Source organism: Ischnura elegans, chromosome X (assembly GCF_921293095.1).
Source record: "Ischnura elegans chromosome X, ioIscEleg1.1, whole genome shotgun sequence".
Classification (NCBI taxonomy): Eukaryota; Metazoa; Arthropoda; class Insecta; order Odonata; family Coenagrionidae; genus Ischnura; species Ischnura elegans.
In genome coordinates, this window is record NC_060259.1 from 74,064,913 (window position 1) to 74,090,730 (window position 25,818).

The 25,818-nt window shown below is 37.4% G+C and overlaps 1 protein-coding gene across 3 annotated transcripts in view; it reads right to left on the reverse strand.

Annotated features, from left to right (window-relative positions):
• The window catches only part of LOC124170990 (ubiquitin-like modifier-activating enzyme 1), a 76,517-nt gene that overhangs the window by 37,712 nt on the left and 12,987 nt on the right, over nucleotides 1-25,818 (reverse strand). For all 3 annotated transcript variants that reach the window (XM_046550101.1, XM_046550102.1, XM_046550100.1), the window contains exons 4-10: nucleotides 23,211-23,345; nucleotides 22,514-22,711; nucleotides 22,300-22,432; nucleotides 12,531-12,775; nucleotides 8,993-9,148; nucleotides 8,796-8,903; nucleotides 3,846-3,990 (exon numbers count right to left, since the gene is read on the reverse strand). In XM_046550101.1, coding sequence (XP_046406057.1) covers nucleotides 3,846-3,990; nucleotides 8,796-8,903; nucleotides 8,993-9,148; nucleotides 12,531-12,775; nucleotides 22,300-22,432; nucleotides 22,514-22,711; nucleotides 23,211-23,345 — 1,120 coding nt within the window. The remainder of the gene's footprint in view (nucleotides 1-3,845; nucleotides 3,991-8,795; nucleotides 8,904-8,992; nucleotides 9,149-12,530; nucleotides 12,776-22,299; nucleotides 22,433-22,513; nucleotides 22,712-23,210; nucleotides 23,346-25,818) is intronic.

The window sequence follows — 25,818 nt, forward strand, 5'->3', positions numbered from 1 at the left end:
CCTGTTGACGAGCCCCTCCGTAGATACTTTCACTAAATAGCTGACATGTAATCTATAAATAATTTTCACGAGATAAAGCCCTCAATTTCCTCCATTGTTAGGGACTTTTTTCCCTACGATTGAAAACTAGTAAAATGTTTTCAGACATTAAAAAAAACTTCCAACAGAGGAAAAACATTTTGTAGGAGTGTGTGAGTGGTTGTTTACTTTAGAATTGGCCCGAAAATACCCTATTTTCAGCGTATATAAAACACATCTGTTCGCAGGAGAATGTTTGAGTAAATCAAATGAATTGAGATAGTGAACTATTTTGTGTGATTCTTTTCGCATGTTGTTGTGCGCCAACTTTTACGTTTTATACGCTCTTCATTCCAAAAATACAGAACATTTTCTATTCCAGTGGCTTTAAAATACCATGTTTTGTGGGTAAGTACTTCATTGCTGCAATTTCTGATTGTTTCTTTCAATTACAATTTGAATTACACCACTTGCAATGTGTGAGAGAGAGAGAGAGAGAGAGAGCGCCAATTGTCAATAGATGTTCTCTGCAGTTGCAAGTTTTAACCCAATACCTGGTGAAATTAATGCATTTCAAAGGAAAAGATTTTTCTTGAGAGAATGATCTCAATGGAGAGTTACAGTGAAACTTCTTTCATTATTTTGAATCATTATTAGCATGCACAGCATTTCTTTCGCATCGACATAGCCACTCAGATTTGGTTGAGGATTTGATGAATTATTTTCTAAACGTACATCTACACATGAGTTAGTCCACAAAAAAATTCATGCAACCATCCACCACCTAAAATATAAGCAAACAAACTCTACAGCATTGTCCGTTGCTCCTCCTTGATTTTGGTCCAGATTACCAAACCAGTTCCTCCCTCCAACTGCCCCATCTCCAGGAACAGTGAAATTATGGTGCCTGTGGCTGAGAGATCTGTCGTTCTGAGTATGAGTTCCTTACACTTCGCAGGCATCCAAAGAATAATTTCAGTGTTATGCCAGGCTAAGATCTTATGCATTTAGTCAGAAATGAGGAAATTCAACGGAAAATGTTTTTTTTCCATCTCTGCCAGCATCAATGTACGGTTTCTACATCTCTCTTCATGGCCAGTGAAATCTCCCATTTACAATACTCATTATGGCGAGGGATCTTTTTCAAATGAATTCAATCCTTGGGCAAGGATTCCCATACTTCCTCATAAAACACAAGTACTAACAGCAAATACTTTTCAACAGTCACGGGAAAAAGATATCTTCGTTCATTTCAGAATGCGTCAGTCTTACAATGCAAAATATATTGTTGTTATGAGGACACCACTCCACAGCAATGGAGAGCTGTTGGCTCTGATTAAGACTAAGAACATATCTATAAGTAAGAAAACCAACTGCCAATCTATTCAGTGGAAGATACTGCAGTGCTCATTAATACATTATACAATTACCAGACAGTGGAGTGTTAACCATGCTTTATGTGAACATGAAATTTACTTGGTTATTTAGTAAAACCTCATCTGACTGTGTACTTAGCATTAATATAACTTAATAGAAAAATTAACATGCATTATCACAACTAATAAACTAAGTTAAGTGCACTGTAAGAACTATTTAACTTTGAGAGCTTCACCCGTTCACAAAATGCAAGCTTTAGGCTTATCAGTCCCATCAGTACATGAGGAAATGGAAGAACAGGTTAAAATAATATACCCTTGATGAAAGAGTATTTTTTTAATATGGGTACCTACTGGAACTCACGTTAATATTAAAAACCATCTAAAATAGCTGACATCTTGAGAACATCAAAGTAAAAAGTTATGGGGCCATGAAACATATGAATGAATGTAAAAGCATACACGATTAACACTAAAATGTGTTCACTTTATGATTGCAGGTGATTTATTAGCCATGCCACTGCCAGTTTCATAATTGATGATTTTAAACACTTGCTTCTTTTTCCCTTTCCTCATCCTCCATGAATTCCTTTCTACTCCCTATTCGTACACTGCTTCACAAAAGTATGCCTTTTTATGCCAATGGTGCCACATCCAGTGCAGTAGCTAGCAAAGTCCAGGGCTTCTATGAAGGGATTAGACTCAATCCCCTCCAAACGAATAGGTACATTGTCTTGGCACCAGGCTCAAAATACCAGTGGCTATGCCTAGACACTCATGTTTTCAGTGACAAACTAGGTGGCTAAGTACATTTGGCAACACTGAGTTCGCTCCTGCTCTCTCGGTGCAACCCCTCCCCAATAATGCTATAATAAATGTATATTATGCTGGTATAATAAATGTAATTTAATGCTATGTTTGGTATATTTGCACAAAAATATGTATCTGTATAAGTTTATACATTTATATGAAATTAATGTAATTTAATGCATTGTACAAGTGGCATATTGTTAAAAAAATTTGTTTAAGTAATATTTTATGATTTGTCTTGTTGATTTGCTTGTATCACTTTATGCTTTCTTGTTTTGATTGCATCACTTTATCTATTCTTGTTTTGATTGTATTACTTAGAAAATGGTCCACTAAATACTGGTATATTTGCACAATAAGCACAATTATTCACTTGTACATTTATAGATTGCTCACATGAGGCTGAGTATGTCACAAATTTTTGTTCGAAATTCTGTGTTACGATCACAAAATAAAAAGTTTTAACACCTTATCCCCACCCTCTGAGAGTGCCAGAGACCTCACAAAAGCTAACCCTCAAACATAAAGTGAACACAATATAGACAGATAGCAAAGGGATTTATTATCCTGAACATAGAATATTTTTTAATTTGATGACTTTTATTTCCTCATTTACATCCCAGAGACAATAGTTTGACGTGGAAATATTTTTGTTAACTTTTACTGAAAGTTACAACAAGGTTGTCTGCAGACTTCTGACAGATGGCAAACAACTCCTTTATGCTTTTTGCCATGTGTCCAGCCTGCTTCTGTGAGCCTGTGCCTCCCTATCCTTCCAGGGCATAGGAAGGGTAGAAGTTGTAGCCACACACCTCAGAGACACAGTTATGTAGCTTTTGAAAAGCTGCATGAAATATGTTGACCATCAACCCCACATCCTCTTTTTTATTCTGCATGTTTTTGTCATAGCTCAGTTTTTTTATTGTCTGAACCTACTGGAACTCGCATTCATCTTAAAAATCATCATATATTTCTGACACCTTGCCCCTGAACTCCAGAGTGATTAACCATAAGGTGAGTCTTCATTTTATGTACATCCTGAATGAAACTTCGAGCATTAATGGGAAGGTAAGTGGAACCTTTTAAAACCAATGAATTCAATGTGCTTATAATGAATCATTATAAGAATCTGCTTATGAGAATTATATGATTCAAGCAGATTATGTTCCTACTCATAGCTTTCTTATTTTGCTAAACTTGTTTTATTAACCTCACTCAATACACTCTTTTTGATATGCTTCTCTTTCACTAACTTGCCAATCATAGGGCTATTGCTTATGCATTGAAATCAATCAAGATGGCAAATAAGATGTAGTATAAATGATGGAGAAGATGATGTGACCATGCAGATGCAAGTGGCAAGAAGTTCTGCAGCCACATTTTTGTAGTCCTCTAAAGCAGTGAAATAATTTAGCAAATTTAAGTTGTTTAAAAAAAAACAAATCGAAGAGCAAGAAAAACTACTATGATATATTGTTAAATGAGGACACAATGCACTATCGCTTTAAACAAATTCAACTTCAATCATGGACTGACAACAAACCATGAGTTAATTATGTCCCCTGATAGATGTATAGCTTGTTTATCTGAGTTTCTTAATTCAGCTTATTACTAGGAAGACATGCAAATAAAAGAACTCACCTGCTCCAATTCCCATCATGGCAAAGTTCTTCAGCAATTCACATCCAATGGCACCAGCGCCCACAATGAAGTATCTCAGAGACTCGAGCTTCTTTTGAAATTCTTTCCCAAATATGGCTATCTGCGAGGAATACCTATTCCCATTCTAAAAATAGCAATGAAATGGAAATTGTGTGTAATAATCGTTTCTTTAGAGAAAAAATTAGTATAGGTCATCACAACTGACTTACAAAAAATCCCCTTTTACAAGCTTTGCATTTTTCCATTAATTTTGCTAGTACTATCCATTACTATATGCATCATTCTGTTCTCTCTCATGGAAAAACAATGATAGTCAAACAGGTCAATAAGTTATTAGCAAAAATGAATAAACTCTTGATCAAAAAAGTTAACACCCCGGATGCAAACATTTAATAGAACCGTAGCCGACACCAAAATGAAAACGTAGATAGGCCACACTTTCCTGAAGGGCCATTAACACTCAAATGCCCCCTATCAAACAAAAGCTCTATACTCTTTGAAAGAAAAGACCCAGTACCCAAAACAGGCAGTTAGCTTTGGAGCAGCTAAGGGATTATTTCAGAATACAGGCATCCCCCGAGTTACGTATGTCTCGACTTACGTAAATCCGTACTTACGTAAGCGATAACCTTATTTCAAATGATTACGTTAATTTTCGAATGCGAGCGCAAAGAAGTAGATATTCGCTCGTACAACCCATGGTAGAAAAAATATCGAATTTTTATCGAGTTTTTTACGTGCTAAAAATGACAAAGTGACCCATTTTTGTCATTCCCCGAAGGAATTTTCATTAATTTCTGTAGAAAAATCACTTATGAATCCCAAGTCAGCAATCAACTTGAAAATTTGCAGTTCTAGCGATGGATGTGGTTGCGCTCATTCCTGTACGATACAACTTGTTATACAGCATGCACATCCGAACTCCGACTTTCAACTATTTAAAAATTGTACCCTTAAGTTTGGACATTTCCATCTGTGGAATCAAAAGAAAATGAAGTTCAAGCAGAAATCTTTATTGCGGAAAAGAATTGTTTAGTACCCACGTAAAGGCATTGAAATTTTGAGTGTTGGCAATGAACGCCGCGAAAAAGTTAAGAAAAAGTTGACACACGATATTAATTGCGTAATTGCTTACATGTTTCTGGCGGAAAATTTTATTAAGCTGCATTTTCTCGTTCTCTCATATTGTGTGCAACTGTAAATGAATATTGCGTCATTGAAAGATTTACCCCACTAACTTTGTTGCTCGTTAATGACGGAGTTGGCTGAATAAAAGCTCACTTTTAATTAGCTTCGTGCTTTGGAAATACCGTATATCTCCAAATATAGTCCCCCCCCGAATATAGTCCCCCCCCCCCCCCAATTTTGAGACCTCAGTTTTGGGAAAAATTTTAAAATGTAAAGGAAGGCAATTTTTCTGTGGTTAGCAAGTTAAGATTCTAGATTCGATAAAAACTATTATTTTCTGTGAAGATTAAGAACAAATCTGTTCACATATTTTCCATCACAACAAAATAACTATACCTAAAACATGTTGTGATCCATTGCATGTATCAGTAATTTATAGTTCCTTAACCAGATGTAATGAAGAAATGAGAACTTTTTTAAAGTATCCAAGGCTATTGTATTTTTTAAACCTTCACAAATTATTGATATTTTTGATTTCCAAATGACTACAGACAATGTCAATATATAAGCTTTAACTTAAAGCCCATAAACAGTATTGCATTTGGCCCTGAAACTTCCTTAGATCCAGTGTAACACACCCATCAAGTCATCACAAATCCAAGTGACCTGAAGAATTTAGGAAATCTAAATAAAATTGTGTTAAATAAATTATAAATATTATAAAAATATTGCTATCAAATGCCTGCTAAGCAAAACAATTAAACTACAGGACTTACAAATATCAAAGTAATAAAATTAAGAAATAAACTTTTTCCAACAAACATTAAAACTGAAAAAAAAATTATATCAATTTTCAATGCCTCGTCGCGAATCATTGCATAAGTTACACAAAGAGCTTCTGCTCTGCATTTGCGCTCAAATTCGACGATATTTTCCTCTAATTCTTTGAATCTGCCGCATCGAGACCCCCGAAATGACTTCCGCGATGTATTAGCGCTTTGCTAGCGCCGTAAATACTATGATTTACGGCGTATTCTGCAACGGCTATTTTTAAATCGGCATCGAAACTCCGTCTTTGAAGGCCTCTAATCTGCGGCAGGATTGATCCTCATCTTTCTACTTGATCCATCACCTCACTGTTGAACGTAAAATTATTTTTAATAAAGAAAATATCGCGGAAATAATTGCGAAAGGTTATGCGACGTAATTTATCGATCCTATTTACCCTGACGAATTGAAGATATTCCTCAATAAATTGATTACACTTTCGATGCTGAGTCGCTGTATTTCGATCAAATGCAGTAATGCCGGCGCTAAAGTCGTCGATTATTGCGCCTTTTCAGAAACAAATGCATCACCTATTGCGCATTCTTGTTCTGTGAAGGCGGTAAAGGCAGTGGTTGTAAACACGAACCGCACGGACGTATAGTAGCTACGGACGCAATGAAATGCTAAATCGTCACGAAAGGTTCACTTTATCTGTTTATTTTTCGCAATTATTAAAATCGTGTAGTTATTAAATGAGCGACGGGTACATATACTATTGATTCAATTCTAGTGTTCGATTAATGTAATGATAGTGTGTGTTTAGTTTTCATTTTAATTATTTACTGTTTTGCGTCATTAAGTGATCAGTGTCGATTGAATTATTCTAACAATACTTTTCAAAGAAAAATTAGCGGCTACCCGATGGATTCCGTGAAAACGCATATTCGATATGCTATTTGAATCGGAATAATCGTATCTGTACAACATTTGTGGTAAAAATTGTCTTAATTTCCGGTAAAACGTGGCAGTATTTACTAATATCTCCGATTATAATCCTCATAAATATACTCAAATAGAAAGACTACGAGAACATTAGCCATTATGCCGTTATTTATTACTTTATGGTCACCTTTAGTATGCTAAATTGGATTACACTCGATTATAGTCCCCCCCCCTTACTTTTCCGCGGCCATTTTTGGAAAAAAAGGGGGGACTATATTCGGAGATATACGGTACTCTTCGATGTTTCCAGCAAAGTAAATATTCAAATGATGATATTTTCACGTTATTTGATTGAGATATGAGAGAATGAAAGTATGTTTCCGTGCGTAAAAGATTGAGTGTATGTGCGTGTGAATGTATCTAAGAATATAGTAATATACTGGCATTTTTTTTTGTGTTATTTGCTCGTAATTCTAGACACTCCTATTACGTGTATTAACTGTGGCAGTGAACCCACCAGATTCATCGATCAACGTAATATATAAAAGGCAGAAGATATAATGATTAAAGGTAGGTAGACGATGCATTCTTTGGGCCCTTAGATCGCAGTATAACATAATGAATCAATTTAAGTATTCAGTTATGTAATGTAGAGTTGAGATACCGTTCTTTCCCGAATCCACGCGATCGGTCAACTCTGGAAATAATATCACGCAGTTTGATTGGCAATGCTCAAGATGCAACTCTCAGACTATATTATTGTTTATTGATTTTGTATCTAATAACGTAAGATACGCGATAGAGTTCATGAATATCGCAGTGAATTGAATGAAGCTTCACCGAGAATTTACCGCACATTTCTCCGCTGAGAATTTCACCGCGCCGATCGCAATCTCTGAGGCACTAACGCAAAGGTTCGACTTACGTAAATTTCGACTTACGCAGAGTCTGCCGGAACGCATCTCTTACGTAACTCGGGGGATGCCTGTAGAGGGGACCTGTAATACAATGCTGAATTTTTAGTGTTATTATTATAATCGAAATGATTTGGACCAGGAATTAGAACACAGTGAATAATTTTTAATATCCTGGATCTAATCCTAACCTGCATTCATTAAATTTCCCTGTAGAAAGCTAGCGATATTATTATTGAACCAGATGGGAATCACCCACCATGAGACTGCAACCTCAACCTCTCAACATAAAACCTTGTCATTTTATCTAGACTCATTGGCAGATAATTTTAGCAAGGGAAATATGCTGACAGGCCTAATATTTTATTAATAATCAATAGGGATGAGTTTCTGAACTTAAATCTGAAAGATATAGCAGCTTATTCTTAAGTTGTTATGCATTATAATGCCAAAAAAATATTCCTAAAACCATATTTAAAACAAGATCATATCCTGCATATTGTATACTGACAGGAGGTCATCAAGTTTAGGTGAAGATATAAATCCTCATTGACCAAATCATACATATATCTACCTCATGTGTGCGTTGACTTTTCATTAATTTTTACCTTCATTTTATCGACTGAGTTCGTATTAATAAGGTTAGAGTAAGGTTTAATGCAACAATACAGCCACTGAAGCTTATTCTGATATTATTAAACTTTAAGAGTATTTTATCAATAAAACATATATGCATTATACAGTGAAAATATTGTGAATTGAGATAAATATCTTGTTTTTAATAATGTGCATTAACAGCTAGTTGTAAAGCTATGAGGTTATTTGTGATTTCAATAGTTTTTATGTTGTTTTATCATGTAAAGGTAAGTATAATTCAGTGCCAAGGTATCACACTGCATTGATATAAGAAGTGCTATATCCATCAACAGTTCATTTAAGAACGAGGTATTTTACCTTTCTCTCAAGCCTAGCAGCAAAAGCATTTCATCTATGTACTATAAAAAGTTCAGCAAATTATGACATCGGAACAAACGCATGTGCATCTAAAAACTGACACCTACATAGTGATGTCATAGGCAGCCAAAACTCCAGAGAAAGACTGGAATAAATATCCAGCACTGGATAAACTATTTGAGCTACAAAAATAAGCTAATTACACCATCACTGGAGGACTTACAGATTGGAATTCCATGACATCAGGTACTTCATCTGGCAAGCATTCTACAGCATCGAAGTACAACCACTGGTATATTGGCATGAATTTTCCACTGGATGCTTTCAAAACCTAGGAGTAGAATATATTTTTTAGGAAGTGTCCAATTGTAAAGAAATAATCAGTAACTTTTTAATCAAATCCATCATTTATATGATTACCTCTTGAGCAACAATTCCTCCAATTACAGCATTCATTGGGCAAATGTCTCCACTGGCCAATTTGGAGAACCTCAGCAAGTCCTCCTCTCTGAATTCGGAAATGTTCAAGGCTTGTGAATGCTCTTTACCTAGTGCAAGAAACTCGCGTGCATCATCCTGGAACAAATTCATTTATCCCTTGTAAAAAAGAAAAGGATTTTCCTTGCCAAAGATGACATAGCAGAATCATTCCATCTGTGGATAAGGGAGTTGGAGGAACAAGTACCGATGCATCGATGCCTATCTGCATAACGATGAAGAAGGTGTGACAACATGAAAGGTTTTACCCTGGTGTAGCAGTGCTTGACTAGCTAAAGCTATTATGTTTACCTTCAGCCAAAAATATGGAGTACAGCAGGGAGATAAATATGGAGTACAGTGGGGAGAAATGGGTAGGAATAGCTGGCGATGTGTGAGGGCATAATTAGGGAGCTGACTACCAGTGACAAGGTTGATTTAATAATGAACGGCAGGAAAGAATCAAACCTTGGATGGGATAGGGAAAAGGGATATTTGTAATAGCAATCTCATAAAGGGTGAGGTACTCTCTGGGTTTTTTTTCCTGCATTTCAGAATTTGGGATCAAATTTGGATGATGTCACACATACACCCAAATATAGGCATGGTATGGAAGTTCAATTAGTGACCACGAGTAACAGCTCACTTGAAGGGATCACTTCCATGAGAACAGCTCATTTCCATTGTTTCACTGTTGCTGCCTTAAGCAATGAATGACTCATTGAACAATTTATTTGAAGGTATGATACGTGGAGGATGCGACCGACAGCTGATGTCATTTGCACCATGAGTGAAGAGTATGGAAGGAATGGTAGAGAAAAACCCAGCATCAGCTTTACTTTGCTTTTAACAAAAGGCACCCATGGGACCATGGCATAACATCCAATCCGATGGACTGTGTGAGCTTGAAATGCCCTCAACACAGCATTCCAGCAGGGATCAGGTAGTCTATGAAAATTTTCTCTGCCACCACTGGATTTTAACCAGAGCCCACAGGGTAGGAAGCCAACACTCTAGCCATCATACCAACCCGATCCACAAAGTCATTTGAAGATCAAACTGTTCTCCAGATGAGGTCACTTTCAATTGGAAATGCAGAATAAGCCCCCAGAGATGGGTGATTTTTGATCTTGACTGATCAACAACAGGTTCTGATCATGGACAAAGCCCTTGGACAATGGGTTTCAACAGACATTTAATTTTCCTTGCAAAAGCAAAAATAATTCATTGGTAATGCAACTGAAGATAACAAATTCTATTTCACAACTAACATAAATAAAAAAATTTAAAGTCTCATACAAATTTGGACAAATTAATTAATATATTCAGCATGCATAACAACAATAAAAAAAACATGAAAAAAGCCCAGGAATTGTGTTAAATAGCAGGTTCAAAATATTTACTTTCCTTCACTAAATAAACTAGTTTGTGCAAACAATAACAGCAGCACCTTGTGAAACATTTCAATTGAAATGACAAATGCATCACACATAGGTAGGTAATAAGGACAAGGTAACATCAAAATGATTTCATCATAATTTTGGCCAATAGTTTATTTGGTCAGGAACTGACTTTTAGCCAATGGAAATGGGGATCATCATGGTCACCACTTATCAGTTTGGTTTGGCAACACCTCTGCTGGAATAGGGTGATTTCCTATTTTTTTATTGCCTACGTCGAAAGATTAGTAGTATGTATTTCACGCTTTTAGAGATTTTTAAAAGACGAATTCTATTTTTTGCGAAGAAATGAAAAGTGAAAATTTTCAAGTGTGTGAAAACACGATGGCTAAGTATGAATGCTGGGAAATATCCGTCATTATGGTTCCAGCTGCCACTGTGAGAGGCCACCTTGGTGCGAGGCCTCGAGCGTTGGTACGATGCAGGCTGCTAGCAGGTAGCGCTTGGATCAAATAAGGATTATCAATACCCTATCAAAAGAAGGAAACTTTCCGACATTGGCAATTTTAATAGGTGATTATTAATAGATGTTTCCCTGAACTCTGTGCCTCATCCATGCATTGGTAATCTCAGACGATGTAAAACTCCTATCTACTCGTATAGAAACTAGATCCCTGTGACGTCACGTGGAGTGGCATCGTATGGGCGCCATTCTGGCCATTTTCAAATGAGGATAAAATTGACCCTTGCCATTCGTCTAAACCGGTATTTCTAAAACCAAACATTTTGTATATTGTGAATACACTAATGGTGGGTAACGAGTCGCAATCAATGCCTTTTGTTTTCTTTGATGAAGGAAACTACCCTGTTTCATACACGGAGTGCCGAGGGGGACGCATACACCAAGTACATTATGGTAACTGGCATTACGTAAATTATGAACATTACAAGACATTTAAGTGAAAGTTTGGGTTATCCGTGTTTCCTGATTATTCGTGCCGTCTCTCCCCATCATTAGCCTGGATAATCGGGAGCGCGCTGTAGTCAGAAAAAGATTTTTGAAAAATGTTAATTAATTAGTTAGCCAGAGACGCCTTAATACCAACACCCTTAATTTGTCATACGACTTCACAAAACTGCCAAAATAAGGGTAATCAGGGTATGCTCCTTACCTAGTTCATTTCAAAATCTGAATTTTGGAGAGTCACTGAAGCATGTGAGCATGGTGGGCGACCGTAGGAGAGGAAGATGGGGAGGGGAGGGGGATGGCCTCAGCCGTCTGTTGTGCCACGTCGGGCAAGCTGCATCGCTTAGCGCCACTCTTGGTGCCAGGCTGCGCGGGTCGCAAAGCCTAAACGGTGAAAGATACACAAAGACCAAACAAAATGTTTGTCCTATGAAGATGGAACATAACTTACCCCGATTACCCTTATTTTGGCAGTTTTCGCAAACGCGCATGACAAATTAAGGGCGTTGGTATTTAGGCGCCTCTCTCTAACTAATTATTCATCATTTTTCAAAAATCTTTTTTTACCTATCCTCGTATACCTGAGGGTCATTGAAATCTGATTTATGATTTTGAAAGTTAAAAAAAAATTTTTTTTGGGACATCCTAACCATCTTTGTGCAGCAATTTCAACAGCTAAGGTTCACAGCAATGCTCAAGTGACCATGCAGCCAGCACTTGTTCATGCAGACACCAGGCCATATGGAACGTGATGGGTTTTTAACAAGAATATACTCTTTTACATAAGTGAGAAATTAATTTTATGCAATTATTAATAAAATATCCTTCTCCTCATTGATAAAATAAGGTAACAAAAGGTTGAAGTTTATGATACTTTACTGCATGAAATTAAGTAGGGAGTAGATTAGTACCAAGTGCAAGAAAAAAAATACAACAAGAACCAGATGTGAGTCACAAGTAATTCAATCACATGTAACAAAATATATACAATGGTAGTAAACAGAGCAGCTATTGTTAAACAGAATGCACTATGTTATTTAGTTGCACTAATGCTCATCCTCAATGGGTTTTCAGGTCACCAGTAGAGATGACTCAGTCAGGACATGATATTTACCTCATCCCATGGTTTTGGCAGCCTGCTGTGTTTCGCTTTGAAATGGTGTAGAGTGAAAAAGGCCAAATGGGTCGTGGACAAAGAATCCATCTTAGCGAAGTCCGTGATCAGCATTTCTGGAGTGTTGATTGACTTCTTCATTTCCTTGAAGCTCAACATTTTCGGCATTTTCACTTGGGAAACAATTCCACCTCGCTCATATTTTGAATAAGATGTAGTGTCACCAATACTGAACGTGTAAGGACCTAAAGATGAGAAATGATAATTCAGATAACCACAAAAGATAGAGATGATGAGCACTGACAAAAAAACAACAAAATTTAATGAAACAATTAATTCATACCGCTTCAATCATGAAGTGAAAAAAAACAGACTGCTAAAAGTTAAAGATAGAAAGTTTAAAGCAAGACCCAGTACAATGCCCCACATGAAAAGGATCACATACAGTAGATCAATAGTCCAGAATTGGTGGGACAAAGTTGGATCTGTAATTCAGCAATCATTGATTCCAAATTATGAAAGCTGAGTGCCAATAGAAGCTTTATGTAATCAAGGAAATTTGTACCCACCTACATTATGTGTAAAGAGATTTTCTACATGAAGTTTACCTAGTTGTCACTGAAGTTCTTCCATTGTTTCAAGTAACCCTGGTTCCCTTGAGATACAATGAGAGCTCAGCCAGCCATTAGTGGCGACGGAGTAAAGTCCTCGCATGCAAAACCGAAGGCTGTGCTTTCGAGTCCCACCTGGGTAGGTTGCCCCTACCCTGGGCGTGGTTGTGTGTGATAATCGTCGTTTCATGTTATATTCCCCTAATGTAAAAGGCCTTAAATGAAGGCCTTTTCAGGGCGATGAAAATAAGTAAATAAATGAGAGTCATACTTGATCTTGCGAAAATTCCACTGAGAAAAAATCATTCGCCTTGACCGGGATTCGAACCTGGATCCCCCGATTTCCGGTCGAGTGCTTTAGCCAGTTAAGCTACCGAGGCGTCATTCTTCCCTGTGGATATTTTGTGGATATGACGCCTCGGTAGCTTAACTGGCTAAAGCACACGACCGGAAATCGGGAGATCCGGGTTCGAATCCCGGTCAAGGCGAATGATTTTTTCTCTGTGGAACTTTCGCACGATTGTGCATTGCGGGTGACTCCCGTAAAAAGTTATCACCGCGGCTAGTCCCGGTATACTTTGAACTCATACTTGATCTGGTGGTGAGTGTCGAATGTACAGTTTATGTCTGAATATAGTCCCCCCTTTTTTCCCAAAAATGCCTGTGGTAAAAGTAAAGGGGGGGACTATGTTCAAAACGCATTTTTTTTAACTTTTCCCGAAACTGAAGCCTCAAAATTAGGGGGGGGAGGACTATATTCAGAGAAATACGGTAATTTACTAACCCCTTCCTTCATCAATCCTGCACAAAGGTGAGATACGCAAGGGGATTTTATGACTTAAGTTGCTGATGCTGTCATGGAGACTTCAGATGACAATGGAAGACAAACAATTCAAATAGCAGCCTTTATAATGGCTCATATGGCAGCCATTTTGCCAAAGCTAAATAAAAACCGGTTTTCAAAATTCCAGAAAACCTTCTGTAACACAAATACTTCCATAGTTTAGAATTCTGAATAAAGAATCTTACATTGTACATACAGGATAATTCAAAGAAATTAAGAAAATACTCCCAAATAAAATTCAAGCGTAAACAAAAATATTATATTTGACAGTATTTTCCAGCATAAAAATTTTAAAAGCTGACATCTGTTCATAAATCTCAGCAAAATCACATCATAAGCTTAACCCAATACTTGATAACTTCAATTTTTACTGACCTCAGCTACATTGCTGTTGCAAGAAGATATTAAAATAAGGTGGAAGCACTTTGAATAGGGTAACACAGTAATATTTCAACAGCATTTTCAAGGGCAGAAAATCTTTTCAAGTGTGTTTTCACATATAGATCATAAAAGTCAACATGTTCATTTTTTTCATTCATCAAGAACCGAAGAACGAAGTTCCATCAGAACTCTATATTTTCAAGGCTTCATTTACAAACCTTGTTTTTGCACAAGCCAACCGAGTTTTTTTATGTTTTACAAATAGATTATGAATTTTTGTAGTGAACTCATAATGGATATAAAGTAATAATATTTACTGCATAAAAGAATTTTATTTAAAAGGACTGAGAAGAGCGAGGTTTACATAAGCCCGAAAATAATAAGCACACTTATTTGCTATAAATCTCTATTTTTTAAATATTTATTTTTAGTAAATGCCCTCCCTAGAGTCAAAAAGAGAGTGAGTAGAGCTTCAAATATCCATGTAGGGAAAGATTCAAACCCATTCATGACCATTTTCTCCAAAATATTTTCTTCAGTTTCTGTATCACACTTTCTCAACATTGTGTGTTCCAACACCATTGATCAACCTGTTTTGAGGAGAGTAAGTCTAAGAAAGGGAGAATAGAGGAATAAAGAAAAAGGAGAGTACAATAATATTTTAGAGAACTGGCAGGGGAGGTGATTGGCAAATTCAAAAGAACAGTTAATCAAATAATGGACATTGAAGGCTCTACTGTGTACATGGATACTGTAATAAAAACTTGAATAAGATAAGACAAGTAATAAGAAATGACAAAACTTATAGAGATCACCTTGTCCTCATTAAAGACCGGATGCTTTTTCAATCTTAAAATACAAAGGCAATGTTTAATACATTACCTACCGATGTAAACATATTAGACATAATGGTTATGATGTATCAGTACAGGTGGCACATAAAGGTGGAATGTAGAAAACACGAGTAAACTCGTGACTCGTTCTTAACAGATGGCGTGTGAAACAAGAGTAAACTTGTGACCCACCCGCAACGTGTTAGCTTATTTTAGAAAGAAATCATAGGATTATGTTAGAAATTATTTAGAAAAAGTGATATGATTAATAAACTAGTGATAGATTATACACAATTTTAGACAACTTAGACACCCAGTAAATATATTCAATCCCAAAAATGAAAAGGAAGGAAATACTTGAGGAAGACAGATATTTAGCTTGAGAAATAAGAAATGAAAAATGAGCCAAAGAGGTAATGGCACAAAGAAGAGGCAAAAGATTTTCATAACGAATGTTTTAAGAAAATACTATCACAATATTTAAAGTTTCCTCAATCTAGCACACAAAAAAAAGTAATTATCACCACAGGTTGCCAGTCACTTCAAGTAATAATGTTTAATTCAAAACAGAAGATGTCATTGGAGATATTTCTTCATGGCCACAATAGTGTGTCAGTAATGAAAACTCTCTATTATCCACAGTTCCTTTCACCGCTTTCCACATTGGCTAATTTGGTGAAAAATGGATTGATTCATCACCGCTCCAAGTTGAGAGGCAATGATAAGACTCATCACAATTGGTTTAATATTAGAACACAGTAGTTATGCTATTGGTGATCCCATAGGTTCACAGCACACTTGATTTGTAAAGTGGGGAGATCATCAGAAAATTCAAGCCACAAGGATTTGCACTGCACGAAATCAGTCAAAACCTCTAAAAATAGTTCTGTAAGAGTTTTGTGGATTCTTCGTGCAAATTCAACCCAGCTGAAATGGAACTTCAGTCATATGGCACAGCCAGTACCATTGCTGAATGGGGCAAATGCTTATAGCATACTAAAACAGGAGGTGGATGGATCAAGTGTCGTTTTCAGCAAAGCACTAGATCTACATTGGAAAAACCATTTTGAAAGTTTAAAGATTCACAATTTATTTTCATGATCTGAGTTCTTTTTTTAACTGGGATACAATCATCTACTTCATGTAGTGAATACTTCAGTACAGAACACACTTTCAGGAAATAATGAATCTCAATAGGCACTTTTATGGATTATTGATCCACCCTCATACATTTAACATGAAAAATGCCCATGGCTGCAGTGTTCTTCATTTGATAAACCTAAGACCAAGCCTTTTCTAAACCACAGACATGATACTTGGAAAATCAGGTGTTTAAAGATGCTGGTCCATCATTCAGCATTCTTTTACATCAAGTTTTGACAGTCCTGGCATTAGAAAGGTCACCAAAATAAAGCTAAGAATTCCAGAGGTTACAGACTCATTCCATAATTAGGTATCAAGAACTCACTTCCGTATTCTGGCTTTCTGCTCTAACAGTAGAGCTTAAAGTGTGACTTCTCGCTGGCTAATCAAAAAAATTGAAATGAGAAGAAGCACTACTCACTGGATCTTTGATTCCAGGATAAGTAGAAACGAATCCGTGAATTTTCCACATGAAGATCCATTTTTCCCTACAGACATTCTCTTACAATTTTCTTAGTTGTTGATGGCTCATCATCTGCTGCATCTTTGATATCTTTTAATGGGGCGATGCAGCAAACTGCAACACCCGAGTAGTGGATGGTTGCAGGACACTCAAAACTCCGGCAGTCCCCTGCAGCATCACCTAGTCCCTAGATGACATAGTGCCCTCACTGTCACTTCTTACAAACAAGTTTAACATTTCCTCCCAATAAAGGAATTTCCTTTCCATTTTAAAAGAGATTGATGACAAACTCGAAGAATGAAAATGAAACAACACATGCACATTAGAACCAGGTTAAGATGGTACAGTAAACTCTTGATTTTACGAAGTCAGTGGGACCGGAAAATTGGCACTTTGTAAAATCGAGTTTCGTAAATTCAAACCTTTTTCATAAGTCACGAAAAAAATGTTCGCTTTTGTTTCTTCCGCCGTTTTTTGTCTTTAGTGGTCTTATTTAAATGTTTTCGGTGGTTATTCTCGGTATAATTCATAGAAAAGGCTTTTTGCTATCGATTTATGATGTGAAAAATCGTTAAATAATTATACCACCATAAAATTCCCATTTCTTGTTCATACTTCAACATCAACGATCGCTAAAGAAATTCCCGACCAGTTTAGAAAACGTAATCAAATAATGAATTGCAATGTTTATTATAAGAGTTGACAGTAATAAATTTGTGGTTAGGAGCCAATAGCTACTATTAAGTATGCAAAAGATAGATATTTGTTTCTGACACCCACGGAATTTTAGCGGCAGCCGGCCTAACCGCCATTTATGTCGCCCTCTATCGCTCAGTGACGAGAGAAAAAGAAAAACAAGGGTCTTAGCCCGTTTCCAAAATAACCTTCGTAAATTATTATTTCGAGTTACTTCGTATTTTCAGCAGAATGTGCTCTATTTTCACTGAGATTCAATTACGATCATAAATAACGTAGGATGTGATTATCTTCTGGCGAATATTTGCAGTAAATTCTGTTTGAGTTCTCCGTCCGACTACTGTGTTCCATCATCTTCGCAGACGTTGCCATAAAAGACTTAATTCTTCATCAGGACTGTATTCTTCATACCGGGTGTGAGGTGATCTGTTCATATAGTATGTTTCTCTCCTTTTATGCCGACAGGAGCAAGGTTCCAACCGGAAAACGACAGGAGAAACATCTTACAGTATCGGAGAAATATAGATAGAAACGTTATTATCCACATTGATTGTTTTCCTACAAGAGACGTTTTATCATTTCTCAACGTGGTTAAGTATTGGTTCACTAGCGTGAATTCCCAAAAAATGACACGCAAAAACCTGTACCGTCACCTCATTTAGTTTTCGTGTTCCTTTCTCCGCCGTATTGAAAGTTATGCAAAGGATCATTGACATAGAGAAAAGATTTTCTTAGTTTTAGCACTAAAAATAGTCGCGCCATAATCGTTAATAAATATAGTGTGGAAAGAGCAAAAAAAATAATTTCAATTGAAAAGTCAGCTGAGAAGAAGAGAGACAATTATAAGCGCGGCACCATTTTCCCGATAGTGGAAGATACTTCTTCCGCCTCTCTCCGGTGAATAACTTCCCCCAGTTGCAGGTAAAGATGAACCATGCCCTTCTCCACAATCGGGGAACGTTCCCAGTGTGTGGGGTGAATAAGAGTGGGATGGGGATTGCCTTGAGGAAGAAGTGTGGTCATCACAAGGACTGGTGAAGGGGGCAGGACAAAGAAGGGTGGGGACATGGCCTTCAGCTCTGCCTCAGTCTACTTTTGGGGGCCGTATGTATTTTTTTGCGACGCGCACAAGCTCAGTCACCTTAGGGAGGGAGTGAATGGGAAATGCTGGGGAAGGAGGGGTTTGGGATGCGTAAGGTGGGTGTCAGCAAGATCAGCCAAAGGCGGCAAGAGGGAAGGGACAAAGGCTTTTGAAAGACAGAACCCCAGCATGGGAGAACGGGGAAGCGCGTGAGAAGAAAGTTCATGGTTAGACTTGGAAGTGCGTCTTCATTACGAGAAATATAAATTGGCGGCCTGAAATATAAATTGGCGGTAAATAGAGCCCAATACTTAAGATATTTAAGTTTTTCATTCACAAAGGCCAATATATACACGAAAAGATATTATGGCGCGGATTGCATGTATCAACGTCCATTTCGGGATGTTATTAATTTCTGTTCCCATTTATAAAAGTAGCAAATAGATTTGAAAGAATGATAATCATGAATAAAAATATCTAAATCGATATCCAAACGCACATGAGCAAAATAGATGAATGTATACATACCGATCCATCGCAAGTAATACCGCTCAAGCTTCTTCCGGTACAGGACTTTAAAATATTGGATAATGCCTTGGTCCAAGGGCTGGGACTTGCTAGTCGAGTTCGGGGGTAAAAAGAGGACTCGAACATTAGCCAATTTTAGATCCTCCACGTATTTATGAACGGTGGCATTATCCATTGTTAAAACAATTTTGCTGTTCTCTCCAGCAATTTTTCTCTGTAGACGTATAACCGTTTGCTGGAAAATTTCTCGGGTCATCCAGCTGTTTTTATTTGAATGGTAAAAAACGGGGAGGGCTTCCAATTTTACATGTTTTAAGCACCGTGGCCTTTCAAATTTCCCAATGACATCGGGCTTATTTTGTCCGTGCCCGTTTGGTTGACGCACAGCCCCACAGTAACACGCACTTTACTCTTTTCCCCCCATGGCACCTTTGCCCTTTGAAACCCAGGGTTGCGTCAGGTAATGCATTAAAAATAGCCCAGTTTCAGGGGCCAGCGAGGGTGAGCTCGTCGAGGAAAGGGTCCCGGATTAGGGACCCTTCGAAGTGCTTCGGCGAAAAGTAGTCAAGTAGTCTTCGTTGTACGTTCACAGCAGTGCAAAGGGTTAATTAGGGGTGTACGAAATACTCCGCGCGACCTTCCTGGCATGTTAAACTACGAATTATTGTCGATGCTATGTTTACGAACAGGCACATAAATAGGGGTATAATGTCAGCCGCGATATTTTAACTGAACTCCTACTCCCCCTAAATTCCCACAGTGAGGTTTTTGGCGACCCATTTCTCTCCAAAGTTGCATTATCATTTACGATTTCGCACTTTTGATGGACCACAGTTGGAAGCGCTGATTTTTTAGCTACTTACGCCGGCGTAACTAGTTTTGTTGACAAATTTTTCGCCGTAGTTCGTATAAACGAATGCCATTTGTTCCTAGGGACCGAGCCGAGGTTCGTAAATTCAAAAAATTTCGTATAATCGAAACTTCGTATAATCGAATAGCGCCATGTATTTAGCATAGGCTTTTCACCGGGACCGCAATATCACTTCGTATAATCGAAAACTTCGTAAAATCCTGCTTCGTAAAATCAAGAGTTTACTGTAGTGATTAAAAAAATCATAATCTTCAACAAAGGATTTAATATTTTCAGAAAGAATAGCAACAAGAAAATTCACAATTAAAATAACATCAACTTAAAAGAACCCTTTATTAAAAGGGAAACCTAGCAACAGAGAAGAAGCAAGTGGCAAGGAGTGGTTTAAGTTCTTATGTCCCATATTAGGGTCCTAGTGGAGCTACCTAAAGGGAGGATGCTCATCAGGGAACAAAAAATTTGACACTTAACTCATTGTTAGGGCTGTAGACGTTAGAGGTACAAATGCATGTGTAAGCTTAGTGTTCTAGACTCCAAAGGTTCACAGGTCCTTGAAGAATAAAAATGACCACATTTTAAAATTTCATTCCACTTGAGTCATCATCAACTGTTTCCAGGCCAAGAAATTCTTTCAGATGGTGTTTTGTCACACACCCTAACATCTCAGCCACTGCCAAGGCAAATAACCTAAAAAGTTTTTCCAATTTTTTGGTTCTCAATCAGAATTATTTAAACCTCTGGTTTTCCTTTACGTAGTTTAATATTCACTTTCTAAATGTAACCACAGGCAAAATGCGGATCTTTCAAGTTTTTTGGCTATCGTCTTCAGCATTGCCATTAACCTGATCTTCCTGAAATCCTTCGCTGGATGGGCGCAATTGGTTACGCTGAATGATTACAGATGGTTTTGTTTCCAAGATTGTGGATAATTTCATCTGCTTCAGACACCATATCAGTCTTTCAGTCACCAATACCTTATAGGTATCACCAATTGAAAGTAAGCCATGAAAGTCTACTTTGATTAGTTTCTCCTTTGTACTTCACCTGTATTACATGACTTTCTGACCTTCCACTCCACCAGTTCAACCACTTTACAATGCCATAATCTTCCATGAAAATTGTTCAAAGAAATTCTGTCACTATTTCTCATTGATGTCTACTCCAGAAGTTATTGAAAATTTTTTTCTGGCCGATGGCTTGGAAATGGCATGCCAAGTATGGGCGGAATCATTAAGTTCGCATGCTACATCATTTTTTCCACCTATAAATTTTCTGTACGTAACTTTATTTTCATACAACTGCTCTTCAGTGTCTTTTCACCATCTAACAAATTCTGGTTACTGACACTTTTTTTCAGAGTCCGTCAGCATCAACTCTTTTTTAGCCTTCATGGCTTTTCAATAGACAAGCACTCCTCCTTTACATCACATGGAGTATGGTATTTTCATTGCTTTATTATTTTCATATCTAGTCATTCAATGTGACCAATTCATTCCCACCAGCTTATCATAATTTATTTAAATAATTTGTCTTATCTCCCAAATCATGGACATAAATGGCATATTCCATTTGATGCAGAGCTAATTAATTTTCATTCATGATGTTACTGCGCACATAGAATGCTGAGGCAACCACCAATCCATTTTCCAATGCATGTTATACTCATACAAGTTCATCTTCCCATACTTGTTCAAAAACTGAAACAAGTCAGATTAACAATGCCCTTTTTGTCTGTGTCAAGTACCAATTCAAGAATAACAAATGACAGTAAATAGTTTTTTTTACATCAAAAGGCATTTACACATTTTAATTAATATTCCCAGTTTCTCCCGAAAGAGGAGGGGGTCTGAAGGTGAATGGGTGATTCTTTGATGAGTCCTGAAAAAACTCTCAATTGATATTCACTCCCCATCCCATTTCCTAAATACTGGCTTACATTTAAAATAATTACCCGAAAGCTACGAAAGAATTGCTTAGCTTGTGGTAGCATAATAGATTTGTATTTTCCAAGTATTTAAGGAACCGAAAAATTTTCAAAGTAAAAGGGTTTTATGGTACTAGCGTAAACCAGAAGACTACAGAAGGTTACACTAATGAATCTAGCTTAGCTTTTTAGTCTACCGTTACACTTTCCAAATCATAAAGAAGGACTTGAGAGTTTTTAGGTCCATAAAGACCATGTAGAAAAAATACTTATAGGCTATTACTCTTACCCATTGCCTTATGATTTGAACATTATTTAAATTTCAGAAGTTTGACCAAGTACACCAACTCATTATTTAAAATTATAGCGCTACCTTAATATCAACAATTCTTACCGAGAACTTTAATCTTTTTTGGTTCACAGCCATTCAGCTCCTCCATTCCTTGAACTTCTGAGAAAGTAACATAATCTCCATCTTCTAAACCATGACGAGAGTCATCAATGCATGTTACAACGCCTTCGGAATCCTAAAGGCAAAATTCATCAGATTAATTGATGTTGTTCACAGAAATCCAACAGTTTACGTCAGGTAAAACAATGAAACCTACCTGAGAAATACCAGCCACCATGGCATAGACAGGATTTTCTCCAGTTTGATCAATGACCTTAAACTCTTCCCCAAAATCACAAAATATTTGACCATATAGGCCTTTCGCGTCCGCCACCACCAGTGCTATCCCAGTGGAATGAGTCAACTCCGAGACACGCAGTTGCTCATCCAAGGAGGAGGAAGTCAACACAATCACCTAAAATGGAAAAAGAATCTGATTTAAATTTGGAAACATATCAGTCTTCACTCATTCAGAGCTTTGAAAATTCCCATTACATTGGAAAAAACTTATGCAGGCAGTCTCTTATAAAAAATACAGCTTCAAAGGTATGAGAGATAATGATTAGTAGGGCCTTTAAGGATTTGGCATGAAGAGGAAGCCAATTACAAAACCCAGGAGGAAGTAGGCTCATAGTAACCTGGCAACATTGCAATCCAGGCACTTCATTGCTTATGTTCTCATGATGCACAAAAGAAATAGCCAAGAAACCATTCAGTATTGTGGCAAACCAGGAAATGGAGAAAATCCCTTCATTTACTTCTAAAATTCAAATTTAAGTGAGCAACACTCATCAAAATTCAATACTTGAGACATAGTAAGATTGAAATCCCCTCTCAAACAATTACCCCTTCCAAATTTTATTCTTTGTTCTTTGCAATAAGCTATCAATGAGGAAAATACACGAATTGATTACCTGAAACTTCTTCAGAAAATCAGCAATAAGTGGACCTTCATATGCCGATGTCTGCACATAATCATTCAGTTCAGCCAGCTTTTGGACACATGCTTGAGCTCTATTCTTGCCAACGTCATGCTCCTCCAAGAAGAACTGAAATGAGAAAGAAGTTTAATATACTAACAGTCCCACAAGACATTCATTTGAAGAAATTGATTCATTGCAGCATATTAAGAAATCACTCATTGACCATGAACACGACTAAATTTAACCTCCATTAAAATTCAGCCACTTCCTTCAATTACAGATTTTCCCATAATAATTGAGTATAATTGTTTTAATAATTTACAGTGTATTTTAGTGCATGAAATCGACACCTTAAAATTAATTTGACAAAATATACAATCCATTATCAAATACTACATAAGAAAGATGATATAATGCTTTCCAGACACATGTTATTAGGTAATATTATATGGGTTCTCGACCAGGTCAATTAGCCTTTTTATACCAATATTTCAATTATAGAGTCACCCATAGAGCCTTCAATAAATACAGATGATGCTGGAGTCCCACTGGGTATGAGGATGAGGACTTCGAGGCCTGCGAGAGGTCGAAAGCCTGTTTTTTTCTTGATGGTTTCAATTTTATTACGCATGCCTGCATTAACATATGTCCATGTAAAGCAGATTCCCTTACAGAGAATTGAGTTTCTCTTTTGCACATTTCTATCCAGATGGAGTGGGACCATATTTCATGTTTGGATGCAAGGACAAACTACAGTGGAACCTCGTTAAAGCGAGTACGGGCTATAGCGACACTCCCCCTATAACGAGAGATAGCCGATGCACCGTCAATTGACCCTATAATAAGCGTGTAAAAAAATTTGTTTTTACGAGACCCTTTTGGTGCTGACTCTCGCCATAGCGAGGGTTTCACCACCGGAAGACTTTCATCAAGACTCCTTAACCTCTGTAATTGCTAGCGATCTGTTAGAAATGAAGTTAATGGAGTGCTCAGTCTCAAATTTATGTGGTAAACTGTCGTTCGATAAATAAGTAGTTAATTTTGGTGAAAATATTGTGGCACTAGCATTCGCGAATGCTTCATCTTCTTTTGTTCCTCGGCCGGCAGAAAGCAGTCGGCAGCATATCCGCACGTCCGTGAGTTGCGTGAATAGAAAGCATTTGATGGCAGTCACCACGGCCAAAAAACACCAAACACGTCTAAGCGAGAAAATAATAATAAAGGAGTAATGTGAGAGTGTCGAAATTAATTTATCTTCCTATTTGCTCTTCGCAATAAAAAAAGCAAAAGCGCCCAAGGAATGCAGACCATGAAGACTTAGAAGGAGCTTTATTCGGGTGGTTTTGCCCACTCAAATCTGCGGGAACTTCCGAGAAAGGGGCTACGCCTAAGCCTAAAGCGGAGTATTTCAGGGATAGATTGCGAATCGAGAATTTTAAGAGTTCGGAAGGTTGATTATACTAATGCGAAGCACCAAAGCGTTATCTCCCCTCATAATTGCTGGTGATGCCTGCGGTGTAAACCCGAAGTCGTAGAAGAAAGGACTCCGATCATAAGAATCTTTAGAAGTATTCCCCGCGTCATATAACATAGACGAAACGGAACTTTTTTACATACAACTCCCCGACAAAACCCTTGCAGTATGAGGTATTTCTCGCAATGATGCCTCCAAAGGTAGGTAGTGCGCCTTAGCGATGATGTAGGATGTACGAAGCAATGATACTCAGCGTGAATTGTCAGGATGGACGTATTTATTCTCCGTTGCGGATTTACAAGGGTGAACTATTCGCGTCAGTGGTCGGAGTCGTACTGGCGCTCTCTTTTGTAACGTGGGTAGCCGAGCATCCCCTGGTGGCCGCTGGAAGAACTCACAGAACAACTAATTCTCGTTTGCAGTGCCGTGGTAAACTCTGTGTATTATTTCAAATACGTCGCGAGCGTAACACTCAAAAAGAAACTTTTTTCAACAACGGCAATTTAAATCACATCACTTTTTAAGCTTAGCAAACTTTTTACCGTAGATGATGTAGATATTACATTATCTGATAGAAAAAGTCTTCCAAGGCAGGAACGTTATACAACCTTCCACCGTTTTCGCGTGTAGAAACAAATTTAATGCGTTATTTCACTTCACTGCCGCTTAACGTACAGAAACAATAAACATACACCAATGGAAACATTTGAGGCATTAAATAACCGCGATATGTACTGTTTTATCAGTTAATTTTTGAATTTTCAGTGGAAAATACCAAAATAATAGAATGATCACGTAAATGAACTAATTAAGTGCATAGAAAAATGGCTTCCTCGGTTGCGCATTGGCATAATGATTGACGAAACAATGCTTTCCATGATTTTTATTCAGTGCGGCGCTTATAAATTGTTTGAATAGTAAGTCGTTGTTTGAGTAAGGAAAATAAGTGATGCAAAAAAACATCGCCATTCGTCTGGATTTATGCTTACGTTTATCGGATAGATGATTATCTGTCGCCGCACCACTCCTGTTCCTGTATATCTGTTCGCAACAGGTATATTGGCTATTATTTGCTCCACCTCCGGTAAAGCGACAATTCGCTATAGCGAGTGTTTATTAATGCAC